At 32.8% G+C, this 15,839-nt stretch overlaps 1 protein-coding gene across 1 annotated transcript; it reads left to right on the top strand.

The window, feature by feature from the left end:
• Positions 1-12,312: 12,312 nt before the first annotated feature.
• On the top strand, positions 12,313-14,235 carry LOC133875765 (uncharacterized). The gene is made up of 2 exons (XM_062314001.1): positions 12,313-12,722; positions 12,968-14,235. Exon 2 carries the CDS (start codon positions 13,045-13,047, stop codon positions 13,960-13,962), a length of 918 nt encoding a protein of 305 aa, XP_062169985.1. The 5' UTR covers positions 12,313-12,722; positions 12,968-13,044; the 3' UTR covers positions 13,963-14,235.
• The last annotated feature ends 1,604 nt before the right edge of the window (positions 14,236-15,839 follow it).

Here is a 15,839-nt window from a genome sequence, read left to right as displayed (position 1 = left end):
AATAATAATAATTTGAAGGACTAAATTATAATTTTTTTTTCCATATAATTACTTTCCTCAAGTGTATATTATTATTACAGATCAGTTTCCTCGGAAGTACTGAAGTACATGGGAAAGGACATTTGTTGGTAGCTGGAGATTTAAAATCTTTCCCCCCCCCCCCCTCACTAGTTTGGCTCCACGGTCGTCCATGGCTTTATGGTGATGCGACCAAGCCCCATATTATTGACCAAAAAAGGGATTTTTTTTTTTTTTTTTTTTTTTTTTTTTTTTTTTGGGAGAACGTCTTTTATAATCTCTAATATTTTTATACTTTTGTAAAATAGTACTTAAATTTTAAAAAGTGTTAATTTAAAGTATTCATCTTTTAATTTTTTTTTTTTCTATTTCAATTCTTCGTTAGAATTTTTCGTTGAATTCTATCAAATTTTTCAAAATACCTCTCTTTTTTTAAGAAAAAAAAGAAAAAAAAATTGTTAGGATTTAGGTATTGGTCAGAATTTAACGGAATTTGTAAAAATATCAATGCTTAAATCTTTGAAAAAATTTATAATTTTTTTTTAAAAAAAATATATAGGACTATTTTGAAAATTTTTGTAGAATATAACGTAAAATTCAAACGGAGGGTAGAAAACTTGAAATTGAAAAAAAAAAAAAAAAAAAAAATTGAAAGATGGATACCTTAAATTGACACTTTTTAAAATTTTAAATATTTTTTCTAAAAGTGATGAAAAATAAAGAATTATAAATAAAGGTTTTTTTAAAAAAAAAATTAAGAATTTTTTTGTTCACGTGAATTTATCATGTTTATCTTGACAGAAAAGCAAGAATTCATAATGGGTAGCTCCAATCTACCATAACTCTAGACTTCTAGCCTTCTAGGTTGTATTTGGCGTATCCCACTGTCTGCTTTTTGAGGATTGTGAACTTTTGTAGTTTGTATGCACCTATAATTTGGCTGCTTCTTCGTGTTCTGTCGCTGCAGACTTATCCTATAAATATCTTTTTATATTGGTTTAATAAAATCAATTATACTTTGACAAAATCTCTAAAGTGATTGGTGAGAATGCGACTCGAAAACCGAGAATATTCAATTTTATTAGTATAATCGTCTTTGAGTTTTATTGATCTTCTTATGGAGCTAGGTCAAGTTATGGTTCCATCAGACTTGAAAGAGTGCTTGTAGTTTCCACAATTTAGGCCTCTCTTTTGTAGCTCTCAGTAAGCAGGTACTACAAAAGTCATGCCCAAATAGAATAAGGGTGCGTTTGAGATTGCGATTTTTTAAATAAAAAGTGCAATTTTAAAGCAAATCGTAGAAAATGAATCATTTGAGAATTACGTTTTTAAAATAATTACGATTTGAAAACACAGAAAACTACTTTATCAAATCGATGGCAAATTTGTACTTTTTTAAAAACTCGAAATTTTAAAGGCTAAAAAGTAATTTTGCTAAACACTTAATTGTAATTTTTTAAATAGTATATTTTAAAAATTACACTTTTTTTGAACTCAAACCCAAACGCTATTTTGATCTCCCGGCCTGATTTTTTTAATAGAAAAAAAAAATGTGGTAATCCACTTGTGCCAAAAATAGCACGAAAAATAACATAAAATAAAAAGAAATATATAAAAAGGTTATCCAGATCGAAGACAAACATTTAGAAGGAAAAAATAGCGCTAGGAGGCTCCAAAGTCCAACCATATCTTATCAATACATAAAATATAACCCAAAACTTCATCCGTGCATCTCCACCTGAATTTGACCTTTTCCCCCTATTATATATACTGGCCAGCTGTCAGTCAATTATTTTTACATCAATTTTTACTTTATAATAAAATCATATAAAATACCTTTAAGGGGATAGTTTTTGATCGAATTGGTTTAGAGGACCTTTTTTTTTTTATTATTAATTAAATTTTATTAAAAAAACATGTGTTTTGTATATGCTAAGAAACACATCACCATTTTATAGACCGAATTGAAAGAAAGTTTCTCCAACCAGGTTTAAAAGAAGTCTTTGACCAACTTTCTAATATCTCTTAATGTAAAAATTAAGCGTTTCTTATCGTATACCAAGAAAGCTGAGTTACCTAAGTAATATATCTTTTTTTTAATTCAATGCGGGAAAGGGAGAAAGAGGAAAATAAAAAAACAAAGGCTATAAAGTCATCTTAGAACAGTTGAGAATGAGTCAAATAAATAAATGACTCGGCTCGTCAAAGGAACAAGGACAGTCAAAGAAGGTGATTAATAAAAGCAAAGTTTCGAAAATGGAACAGGCTATATACTAGCAGAAGGCGGGAAAAGGCACGACTGTCTTGAGACTCTTCCAACCTATTTGAATCTCAAGATAGCTAGTACTCTTTAACTCTACCCAAACCAGTGCTGGATTAACAGCAATGTTAGGTCTTATCTCATGATGATTAATGTGTTAGGTAGCTTTCGAAGAAGGAAGCCCCATGCATGCACTATCAAATTGGTTCCCCCATCAAGCCATCTTGTTAGGCAGGAGAGTGGAAAAAATTGATTCCTCACTCTCGAATCGTCGTCAATTGCTGCCGCCAAGAAATATAGAAATAAAAAAAGAATCTGAAAACTATTGGTCGTTTAGCCGGTTTAGGCCAGCAGAGAGAGAGAGATGGCAACGACTTGAGGAGAGAGTAATTTCTTCCTTTCACAACATCATATCTCGATGAGTAGGATCCTATATGGTTCCTACCGACATCTTTAAATATTAATAAGGTTGAAATATATATATTTATATCTTTGATTATTCCTAAAATTTTTGTATCTGCAATTTTTTTTTAAAAAAAATTAATCAACACTTAAAAGATTTAAAAGATAATAAAAAATTAATTATTTTGCCAGAAATTGTTAATTAATGTGACATTTTTTTTTTTTTGACATGAATTAATGTGACACATTACTAGTATATGCGGCATGTAAAATGACAGCGTGACATATGTCATACCTAAGATTAATACACAAATTTTAATTTTAATTTTGGGTTATCCGTGATTTGGGGGTTCCGGATGACCAGTAAAGTGGAAATGTCTTTCTAGCTTTGCCAAGGAGTATGCCTTTCAAAGTAGTCGAGTCAGTGGCTCCCCTTGTCAAAGGCAGTTTGTCTTCTGTGTAGAGTATTAGAGATCTTTGTGCTCAATGAAAAGGATATAAATTTTCTATAAATTAGACGGGAGAAAATAAAAAAATTTACATAAGTTTCGTTTGTTTCGGCGTAAAATATTTTTTCATATTTTCAGGTAATTGGTTCAAGCAAAAATGATAATCAAACAGGAAAAGCTTATTTAATATTTAAAAAATAGTTTTTCTTTTTTTAAATCATTTTTCAAATTTGAACTTCTTCTTCTCGCATGCATTATTTCTCACAGTTTATTCTCCACTGCCGTTGGAGGTTGCAAGAATCAGGCCATACTTCAACAGAAGGTCACCGAAGTTCGCCAGAAGTTGCTAGTCATTTTTTTTCTGTCACTGGCCTTGGTCATTGTTGCTATTTTCTGTACGAGTCAAACACAGAAAAATATTTTTAGTTTAAATGATTTCGACGAAAATATTTTCTAATAAAAAACATTTACGTCGAAACAAATTGAGTCGTAGTCTTAAAAACTGTCTTGTGTCCCTTAACATACGAGAAACACATTTCTTTTTAATAGCTTTGTGCTTATCACATGGTTTTTTTAATAACGTTAATAAAAATAAAAAAAAATTAAAAAAAAAAGGAAAAAAGTACACATAACTCCCTCAAACTGCCACTTAATTGTCAATATTCCTTCCCCCCCCCAAAAAAAAAAAAAAACTACAAATTGTGTCAATGTTCTTCCAAACTACAAAAAAAATGTCAATGCCCCCTAAAACAAACAAAAAGACAAAAATTATCATAAATTTTTTTTCAATAAGATAAAAATATCCTTATAAATTCGAAAATAAATAAATAAATAAAAGAGGAAAACTAAAAAAAACTGAAAATTATTATTAAAAACCAAAACAATTTTTTAAAAATAAAACGAAAAAAAATGAAAAACCAGGTTTTTTTAATTTTTTTTTTTGTTTATTTTTTATAATTTTTCTTTTATTTTAGATTTTGTTTTACAATTTTTTTAGTGCTTAGTTTTATATATATATATATATATATATATGAAGGGTATTTTTGTTATTAGGGGGATATTGACATTTTTTTGTAGTTTATAGAGGAAATTGGCACTTTTGATAGTTTGAGAGAAGGATAATAACAATGAAGTTGTAGTTTGAGAGAATTATTTGTATTTTTCTTAAAAAATTATGTTGTTCTCAAATGATTAACTGATACATGCATTATACTTTTAAAGACTTGGCCGGTCGATCGGGGAGAGTTCATATAAATAATTTCCCAATTAGAAAGACAATTTTAAGCAGTAGCACATTCCAACTTGTTGCTTTCCATATCATGTGTACGTAGTTAAAGAATTGACTTCCGACAAGACAGAGGTTTTATCACGGAGTAGAGCGCACCATATTCATATATTATTCAGCCGTTGAAGAACATGTTCATGAAGTATTTAAAATGCAGCACAAGCCAAGGCTTTTGCTCCAAGGCCGGAGTCTGGGGATGATTTTGCTCATTGGTGATTTAATTATCATAGGATTGTCATAATTAACTTAAAGACATATGAAAATGTCATAAGATCCAATTTAATTATTGTTTTTTTGGGATGGTAAGCGATTATATTCTTTATTATTAAGAACATGTGAGGCCGTTGAAGAACATGTGTCGTGGCATGTCTATGGTACTATAAACTGAAGTTAGTGGGCATGCTATGACCTGCCTTGGTGGGTGCTATGGTATCACGTTAATTATTTTTTATTATTATTCAAATAAAAAACTAAAACAAAACTCTTTACCAAATATGTTCCTAAAAGTTATTATCTGTTGGAGAATTATTATCCCCTAGGTCAGGTGGGCTCGGATTATGCGCCCTCGGAATGGGTGCCCGAATTGTACCCTCGAGTTATACACAGGTCGGGCATGATTAAGATCCTTAGCATTTATTAGAATCTCCAGCACTTGATAACTCAATCAAATCAAGTCAGAAATCATATCAGATGTCAGTACGGAGTCTCACACCTAATATCTGCACATCTTATCGGGTAGATATGAAGTTGCCACATCACCGATCCGAAAACTACATTAACATTATCCAATGTTGACTTTAACTTCTCGTGTCCAACCAGAAGAATTGGTTTATAATCCACCAATTTCTGATGTCTCAATGGCCAAAATTTTCTATCAAATTCTATCTCGGTGAAAATATGAAAACTCTTTTAACTTCTTCCCATTTTTTTGGTAATAAAAGAGCTGTCCTTCTTAAAGGTTACTCTTTCTTTCCCCATATATGAATATATATAGAAATCTTTAATTATTAATATCAACAAAGACAATTCATAAATGCTAGTCTCTTTAGTTGGAAATTCACGGTCCCATGTATACCATCCCATTATTAACAATTATTGAAACTAACAATTACACGCGCCATCTCCAGAAACTCCCAGTCCCTGCCCCACCGCCGTTTAGATGCTGCTATTGTGTTGTTGTGATTTTTTTTTCATCTTTTGTATTTCTGGGCATTTAAATTTCTGTGTTTCTGTTGTATGTTCTGTAGGATTTTCTGTTGTATATTCTATTGTGATCTCTGTAATGGTTACCCACGTGGTGTTTGAATTCTATGGATCCTGCATCCACCCTTTACCACCTTAACTAGTGGCCTAAGTTCTTGGCATCCGTGTCAAGGCTTAATAGGCCCGCATCTTCGAAAGCATTGCTTTTGCGTACTTTCATTCTTATTTTTTCTTGTTTCTTTATGTTCTGGGTTGCCCAGCCCTAGTTAATGTAATTTCTTTCCACGTATCTATAAAATAATAATAATAATAATAATAATAATAATAATAATAATAAAATAGTAAGGCCACCTACGCCTTCTAAGTACATATCTATGAAAGAATTATTACTAAAGCAATTCCTTCCTAGTTGCTCCCAAAGTTTCTCAAATTTTTGTTCTATTTGTTTTGTTTTATGTTCTCAAAATAAAATTATTAACAAATAATTTAAAACGCTAAAATATTCTTGAAAAGAAAAAAACGGTTTTTACGTTCGGCGTGACTAGCTACAAGCGTAAAACTATTTTTTTTGTTAAGAATATGTGATTCGTCATGATTAAAAAATAAAAAAAAAAAAATTGCTGAAATCCAAGTTCATAATCTTCCTTCATAAATAATTGAAATACTTGGTTTGGATCTGCAAAATTGTAATGAAAGGAAAGGAAAATCATGTACAGATATAAGAAAAGAAATTGATCACTTGAAAAATTCCACGCCTTCATTTCTTGTCATGATCTCTAAGGACAAAGCAAAGGGTGACCAATTCATAAATGTATAGATGTGATTAAACATAATTTATTTTTATTTTTATTTTTATTTTGTAAGTAACGACATAATTATTAATTACTGAAAGGGAAAGCGTCCTAATTTTGGCTTTTCTTCCTTGTATAAGGAGACAATGAGGCATGGACGGTATTTCAAGCAGTGAATTTTAGCATGGAGATGGATTTCTTTGAAATTTGTCTAGAAGGAGATGTCTTACAAATTGTGAAGGAATGTACAACAGAATCGCCCAACATGAGCTGATATGAACATCTAGTAGAGGGCAAAAAATTTGGCACGTGATCTTTTAGGACAGCATACTTGGTCCACGTCAAACAAAAGGCCAATTCGGCAGCTCACGGTTTAACACAAGAGGCTATCAGTTATATTGTAGACACAATCTGGACGGAAGAAATTTCTTCCCAGATCTATGATATTGTATATATATAGGAAACTTGTTATCCCTATATCTTGATCCCCGTCGTTGCTGTGGTTTTTTCTTCATTAAGATTGGAAATGGTTAAAAATAAAAATAAATAAATAAATGGAGACCATGAAATCTACATCATAATATCCTCGTTTGGTCTTCTTCCACCAAAGAAATTGACGCAGATTGTGAAGGTTCAACTGGTACAAGAGTTTTATAAAATAAGAGCTCTTCTACACAGGGGACGGTCATCCGTCCCCTGTCACCCTATTAATAACATTAGAGGCAATTTTTTAATGAAAAACTAATTTTTAATTATTAATGGGTTGCTGGGGGACGGATGAACGTCCCCAGCAATCATTTCCCATAAAATAATAATCAAATTGAAAGGAGACGATGATCTCGCTCGTTTGCTAATATTTTTTAAGTAAATAAAATAATTTTGTGTGTTGAATTGTTTGTTAATATATATGTATGTTATTTTTCTAAAAAAAAAAAAAAAAATAGTCTAAAAAAAACATTAGAGAACGAGTATGGATGTATTTTTTTAAGCAAGTTTTACAGTTGGGTTTGCTGGGGTTCCTATGTCGGTGGGACGATGGAAATCGTCAAAAGCGGTCGAGTTCATGCCTTCCTCAGCCAACGTCGCTTTCTCTGTCATTCCCGCGTCTCATGGTTTGGAATCCACTTAATTGCTTTTCTTAAAGAACGTGGGTCCCTTTTTTTTTCATTTTTTTTTTTCTCTTTTTTTTCTTCTCTCTCCTCTTTTGTGTAACAGTGTAAGTCTTATATTAGAATTTAGATATTGTCGTTTAATATTTAAAAATAGAATTTCGTTAGCCTATTGTTGGCTCCATTTGACTAAATTGTCCTTGAATGATGGTACCAACATGAGCCTTGATTTTCATGGCCTGTCCAATCAATAATTTAGTCGTGTGAATTTTATAAATGGTATTTCATAATATTTTTTAAATTCAAATAAATCTTTTGAGAAAATCCTAATTCAATTAATTATTTTTTCTCAATTAAGAGTTAATCGAAGCAATTGGCAAATTTGTGTATGTTTTCATTTCATATACTCTAAAAGGAAGGGACAAGTTACAAGCGCGTTGACAAAAGAGGGCATCTAAAGATTTTGGCAGGCATTAAAAATTAAGTAAAAGTCGAGGGCAGTTGGGTCACTTTAAAAAAGAAAAGGTGTCCATAGAATATATAGATTACTCCATGCAGTGGCAAAAATGGAAATACATGCCCACGGTAACGGCGGTGGCTGGTGAGTGGTGAAGCAACGACCTCTTTGTCAAAAAGTCAACATAATTAAAAAAGCCTTCAATTTCATCAATCCCAAAGGCGTTTCCATGTACGGCCTTGATAAATACATACCATGATTTGCGGAGCCTAATGCCTCCAATTTATTCCCACTTTAATTAGTATTTGGAAGCTGTGGAAGAAGCAACCAAAGATCCGAAGATATGTGTTTTGATTTGAGGAAAATGTGTTTTAATTTGGATAACAAAAAGAAATTGAGAAACGATATTTTGTCATCTAAAAACATAATTGTTGACTTTTTTATTTATTTATTTATTTTTTTAAAATAAAAAATACAAAACCAAACCCCAAGCCATTTACTTGATTTTGTGATTTTTTTTTTAATAAATTTTTTTTTTTTTTAAAAAAAAAGGTTGTGTCATGGAGTAGCAACACATCATATTTCAAAAAAATATGATAAACATTCATTCCCTACACATTTTTTATACATTTCCAATTCTTCATATAACCAAGTTTTAAATTTAATATTAGATTTGTGGAACCTAATATGAGTCTTATAAATTTAATGGTAGATTTGAAAATAAGATGGGTATGAGATGTTTTGAAAACCATTAATAAAAATAATAAAAGTAAATTTTGTTTGAAAAATGATCTTTTTTACATTTTTTTTTTTTTAAATTAACCATTGGATGCTTTGATAACGGAAGTTGTACCACTTAAATTAGGTCTTATTTCCAAGATAATTATTGATTATTTAATGAGAAAAATTGAACCAATTAGAATTTTTATAGCTATGGCCAAAGAAAGAGATTACCATAACCTTTATGGGACGGCCTAATTAAATTTGTACGATATAATTTTTTTACAAATTAATTTGTAAGAATTTTTTTATAAAATAACTTCTAATAGAAACGTGTTATAGAAAATTTCTGTCCTAAATTTTTTTTTAGCTCTTAAAAGTTGTGGATGCCTGGTTTTTGCCTATTAAAGAGCCAATTACTTCTTCCCCATTAAAGATGAAGTAGAACAAGTAAATAGATAGAGACTGATAAAGAAATGCACGTGGGATTTTCTTTCTACTTTGGACAAATTAGATATGCTCAAAGGAAAATGTTTAGAGTACTATAATTTTTATTGTAATTATTTTTTAAATTAATATGATAATTTATAAATGATGAAATGATAAAGAATATATTGTTGATAACTCAACTGCCAATTAATTAAATTGATAAATTAATTTTTTTTGCTTAATCATTTTATCAATTATGAACTGTAATGTGAGTTTATAAACGGTGTAGTATACTAGCAGCACTCATGCTTCTTCTTCTTCTTTTTTTATTAAAAAAAACTTAGGGTACTACAACATTTATTACTATAACTTTTTACAAACTTAGCTGATAATTTATATTTTATGAAAATAAGTGTTACATGAATTGCCATGTGGTAGACACATTTTAGTAGTTGACGTGATAAATGTTACATGGACTATTACGTTATTTTGTAAACATGGTAAGTATTGATAGTAGCTAACCTAATAAGTGTCACGCATGGCCGACTCGATAGATTTTGATGCTTAAAGTGGCAAATTTAAATGAAGCATTTTTTTAATTAAATAATAATTTTTTTTTATTTTATATTTCTTAATTTAAATATAATTCTAATCGCATTTTGGGATTCAAAATTACTAGTTAAGTTTTTATATTCAAGTTGTTATAACATCTTCTTTTCAATTGATGATATAGCTAATCTACTTAATCTTTCTTGTAACATTGCCAACCTTAGGTAGAATTTTATCAATTTTTATTTTGAAAAATTTATTTATATAGACGCAACTATAACATGTATTGTAAATAAAATTCTATAAATAATACATGTATTTGGAAAGAATAAAGTCTTTTTATATAATTTAGTACATCAATTTGAATACTTTCTTCTACTTGTAAAACTTTTTTAAAACTTTTAGTTCTAAAAATAAATCAACCATCATAAATATCATATTTCATAAAACTTCCGAGATAAAGACAATTTGTTTGATTTATGAAAATTAAATCAAAAATCAAAAATATTTTCATATATATGAAATTGTTCAAACGCAGAATGAAGTGAAGAAATGGGTTGATTTTGTTTTTTTTTTTGGACATTCCACAGGGGGATGATTTGAACTAGTAACCCCGCTTCATGAGGCGTAGTCCCCAGCCGATTGAGCTACCCTATAAAAATTGGCTTGATTTATTATATATAAGAAATAATCAATTTTAAAAGATTATTCAGCCGGCCATTGACATTTTCATCAAATTATTTCATTTTATAAATTATATGTTTTTCACTAAATACAGGTTATATTTCACGAAAATTTCTAATTGAATGAGAGACTTTCCAAAGAGTTTCCATCTTCTCCATCTCTTCTGAGCATTTAGTTCCCAACGTATTTAATATAAGTGGAAAATAGTGTTGTGGGTTATTGTTGCATTGAATTTCCATGAATGTGGCTTTACAAGTTTCCATCTTTCTCTTTTTCTTTTTTCCAAAGTCTTAATATCATAGGCATTAAAGTTTGTCTATGTAATTATTGTTTTATCATAATTGAGACTTTAATTAAAGAGTATTTATTAAAAAATTTACCATAATTGAGACTAATTTTTTTTTTTTTTAAAGGGATCTTAATTATACTATTACTATTTGGGGGCCTTATTAGGCCTTACCTAGGTGACCACCTAATTGACCTAATGAAAGAGGGAGAAATGACACACTTACATATCATCTTATACATCTCTGTATAACCAAGTTTCAAATTAATCATTAAATTTGTGGAACACAGTATGGGTCCCATAAATCAATAAGTGGGTTTAAAAATAAGATGTATAGGATATGTAAAAATATCATTTCTCATGAAAGAGATGACTCTGGTGTCACTTGAATTGCCATATTAAATATGTATGGACATAAATTTATAATAAGAGCGGTAGAATCCCTAATATCACTATAGAAAAAGAAAAAGAACGGATAACTTCTAAATGGAAGATTAGTCCAATGGGATTTTTTATTTTTTTTTATTTTTTATTTTTTTAATATATTTTTTTCACTCCATTATCAAAAAGAGTATCATTTCGCTAGAACTTTACATAACTTAAATTGGTAGATTTCTTTGTTTTGGGTAAGCAACTTGGATGGTTATGTATGGACAAAAAGAAGCTAATCAAAGTCACTTCCACTAAAATAAAACCTTGCCTTATTTTGAACTCTTCCAACTTGTTATACTATTGACTCAATAAACAATCACAAACGTTGAGTCAAAACCAACATTGAGCTGATATTAAGAATTTGTGAGGAACAAGTTTTGTAACAAAGGCCTTCCCTTGGTCAAACCAATCAATCTTGGTGGATTTTTTATTTTTATTTTTCACTATCACAAATTCTACACTCTTCCCAAAAGGCAACCAGACTTGATCAAATCCCCATTTTGACAACATTCAAATCCTAATGCTTTTGGCATCTTAAAACAGTAATGCTACGTACATATCTTCCATCTTACTCTTATATTAATGGGTAGATCTGGCAGTGTCATTAGTTATTGGATTAACCTTAATTAAAACAGAAAAAATTTAAGTGATAATCAATATTTCCCCGTCAACCCAGTAATATGAATGTACGATAGAAGATGAGTATTTAAAATTACTCTTTGAAGACTCTAACTTTGTGTGAGTAATGCTATGTGTATACTCATCTTTTATCACACTCTCATAATACTAGACTGATGTGACAATGTCTATTAAACTTTTAATAAATTTTTATTAAAAAAAAAAAAAAAAATCTAAAGACTAATGGGTACGGTCTGATCAATCAAGTGGGGTCGGGTATGAGTATTTAGAATTACTAAACTCTGCTCTCAAGATCCTAGATTTGAAAAGAGTAATGTTATTTAGTAAACCGCTATATGACTGCCATAAAATTAAGATGACGATCCAATGAAAATTAGTCTTTAATTTTTTTTTTTTAATAACAAAAGTTAATCTAGGAGGTGATTATCACGGCCAAATCATCAAATTATATAAAAATATATAAGACAAAGTCTTAAATCATTTGAATATCCAGGGCTCCACACTTAAAAATAAACTATTCAAGTTACCGGCTGAGCAGGTCACCCGGTAAACATTCCACAACCCCTACATAAATACATACGGATACACAAATCCACAATCGCACTGGCCACCAAATCCAATCCCTCCCATTTTTCTCTCAAGAGTCCGTACAAATCCACACCCGCTTTGAGTGTCTCTTTTATTCGAAAACGGAAAGCCCAATTTGGAGCTTCGCTTCCTTACGACCGTTTCAAAAATAGTCGCGAAGCGACGGGCAAAAGCGCGTGATTTGCTGGAGATGGTACTATGTCGTCGTCGTCAGTACCAGAGCTGACACTTGCAGATTTATTACTGTGACTCTCTCTCTCTCTGTATTTTGGGTCTCTTGATTCTGAGAAAAAAGTCTGGGAATTTTGGTACTTTGAGCTCTCTGCTCTCCGTTTGTCTTTCTTTCCGTGTTCGGATCGTCAAAAAGTTCTCTGCAGCTGCTGGATCTCCAAGTCTGAGCTGATTCCCAAGCTTCGTCACTGTAAGTATAAACAAAAAATAGAAAATCCATTTGCGCTACTACTGGGTCTGTTTGCTTGCCGAGAAAACGCGGGAATATTTAGAAAGAAAATGCGTTACCCCATTTTATGCCTTTCAGTTATAATTTATTAACCACTATAATAATTTCCCGTGAAAGAAGAAATTGTCACTTTTTCTCTCTCTCACTCACTCATTTACTCACTCAACACACTTTCCCGAATTCTTACCCAGAATTTGTTTTCCCAGTTGGCAGGTTCTCTTTTCAATCACCAGTAGAATCTCTCACATTAGATTGGTGAAGGAAGGGAAAGGAAAAGCAAGAAATGGGCAAAACGACGACGAGCAGAGACTGGAGCCAGATCTACGCGATCTACGGCGTGGAGCAGTGGCAGACCCTGGTGTTCCTCCTCCTCCACGCCCTCCTCTTCGCCGTCCTCTCCGTGCTCTACCTCCTCTACTTCGACCCCATCCGCGCCTTCTTCGAGTCCATCCTCTCCGTCACCATCTCCCTCCCAGGCGGCGCCGCCCGATTCGCTGCCGGATTCACGGGCTCCGTCACCGCCCTCTCAGCCGTCTGCCTCTTGTTCGCCGCCGCCAACTTCTTCTACTCCGCCGTACCCCTCCACCACGCCATGGCCCTCCGCATGCTCTCCTCCGTCGACGACTGGTCCACGGTGAAGCACGCCCTGGACCTCGGCTGCGGCCGGGGAATCCTCCTCAACGCCGTGGCGACCCAGCTTAAGAAGGAGGGCAGCTCCGGGCGGGTCGTGGGTCTGGACCGCTCCAAGGCCACCACGCTCCGGACCCTCCGGACTGCGAAGCTGGAGGGGGTCGGAGAGTACGTGACGTGCAGAGAAGGGGACGTGAGGAGGCTGCCCTTCGGAGACAACAGCTTCGACGTGGTGGTCTCCGGGGTGTTCCTCCACACGGTGGGGAAGGAGCACGGCCGGCACCGGACGGTGGAGGCGGCGGCGGAGAGGATGAGGGTGGTGGGTGAGGTGGTGAGGGTGTTGAAGCCGGGTGGGGTGGGCGTGGTGTGGGACCTGATGCACGTTCCAGAGTACGCGCGGAGGCTACAAGACTTGAAGATGGAAGAAATCAGGGTGTCAGAGCGGGTCACGGCGTTCATGGTCAGCAGCCACATCGTGTCCTTCCGCAAGCCCCGTCAACACGTCGTTGGCCCCGCGGAGGTCAGGCTGGACTGGAGGTGCTTGACACGTTACGACGACGTTGCGATATAAGTTACGGTAGTTACCCCCCTGCCTTTTCTTTTTCTTTTTTTAATTAACAGCTATTAACTACTTTTACTATGCTACTGCTAGTAGTGCATAGCATGTTCTGGTTAATTTGAAAAACACCAAGAATTAAAGGAAAACCCAAAGAAAAAGAAAAGAAAAGAGATTGGGTTAAAATATGAATGTAATTGTCCGGGAAGGCGAAGCTGACCTGGATGCTTTATTGGAAAACATACTAGTATAGGTCTAAATCTAATGAATGTAGTTTGTTATTATGTATGTATGGTTATCAATTGTGCATAATTGAGGCCTCGTTCTGTAAAAAAAAAAAAAAAAAAATATGGTCGAATTTTGGTTGGATGGGCAAGTTGCAAGTTTCCTGAATTGTTGGTGCAAATATAATTAACGGTATTGTTATGATAGAGCATGGCATTGTCGGCGTCGCTATCTTGTTTAATTTTCGTTTTTGTCCCTCCCATGTGGTCTTGCTCCCCGGGAAAGTAGAAAGGGCAACTGTTGACGAGTTTTGAAAAAGATGGTGGATATTTTTGGTGGGACGATGCAAGTATGTGGAGGTGGTGTGCTGATAGAGTTGATGGTATATATATATTTTCTTTTTTTCAAATTTATCATTCAATCGGTAGGATCTACGTTCTACATATTCAATGGTAAATTTGTTCATTTCTTATACTGAGATGATCTCGATGAAAAAAAGAAAAAAAGAAAAAAGTAATACTAAAAATTATATTTTAATCTCATAAATATTTCACGTGACATAGTAGCCTCGTGAAATAATCCTAGGATACAAATATAATTTTTAGTAATTTACATGAAAAGTCAAGCCCCTAGCTTGCTTGCACATAGTACATTTTTCTTGTACTCCTTGTTTCCAACAATAAAATGGAGCTTTCATGGGATAGAAATGCAAAGAAGAGGTGTACGGGTGAAGTGGACATTTAACATAAGAGCAATGTTGCCATTTACATTTATTTTATATTTGTTAACGTGTTGTGTATTAAGTGATTTTCTTTTTCATTTTGTTTTCTTACTACCGACATAAGAAGGGATCAAGATTCTCTCAACTGTGATTTGTTCGAATTTGAGAAAATTCAGGCAAGTGATTGTGACAAACCACTTATGAGACTTACTTAACCGGATAAGTGGTTGGGCAGCTTAATTTTTATTTGGTCAAGTGGGTTTCATAAGTAGTTTCTCACAATTACCTGTCCAAAGTCTTTCAAATTCAGATAAATAATTTGAGATGAACATAATTACATGAGAAGTCATTTAAACACATTATGTATGTATGAAGAGTAACATTATTCATAATTTATTCTTTTTCTATTACTGACATGAGAAATTACTTAAACAAGTTACATCAAGAAATGAAATGAAAATAAATAAAGAGCCTACTCATAATTATAGTGGTACATTATATGGGGGAGCATTCGTGTCCTAACATGCAGAATCTCATGCTACAATCTAGGGGAGTAGTGTAATTAACAAGTTGATTATTCCCTTAACGAGGTCCTCTGGTCCAGGCCTCATGACTTGTTTTTTTTTTTTTCCTTTTTTTTTTGGTTCTTTTTTATTTTTTGAGAATCATGACTTGTGTTTAGCCCAGAAGCTTATTAATTGCACCATGTGATGTGCGTAAAGCATCTTAACCTTCCTTGCTTCTCGTTTTCAATTGAAATTAAAAAAAAAAAATCCTAATATTTTGATTAATTTGGCTAATTTTTTTTAATGTTTGTAACTTGAATCTTCGACCTAACTTTCCCATTTTATTTAGGGCTGGTTACTCCATCCCCGAGAACAGCCAATTAGGCAATTAGTGTGGTGACTAAATATATTTTAGGATCTTTTTTATTTTTCAAATTAAA

The sequence above is a fragment of the Alnus glutinosa genome, chromosome 8 (assembly GCF_958979055.1).
Source record: "Alnus glutinosa chromosome 8, dhAlnGlut1.1, whole genome shotgun sequence".
Classification (NCBI taxonomy): Eukaryota; Viridiplantae; Streptophyta; class Magnoliopsida; order Fagales; family Betulaceae; genus Alnus; species Alnus glutinosa.
The sequence above is the reverse complement of the archived record's forward strand: the minus strand, read 5'-3'. Positions and strand labels throughout refer to the sequence as shown.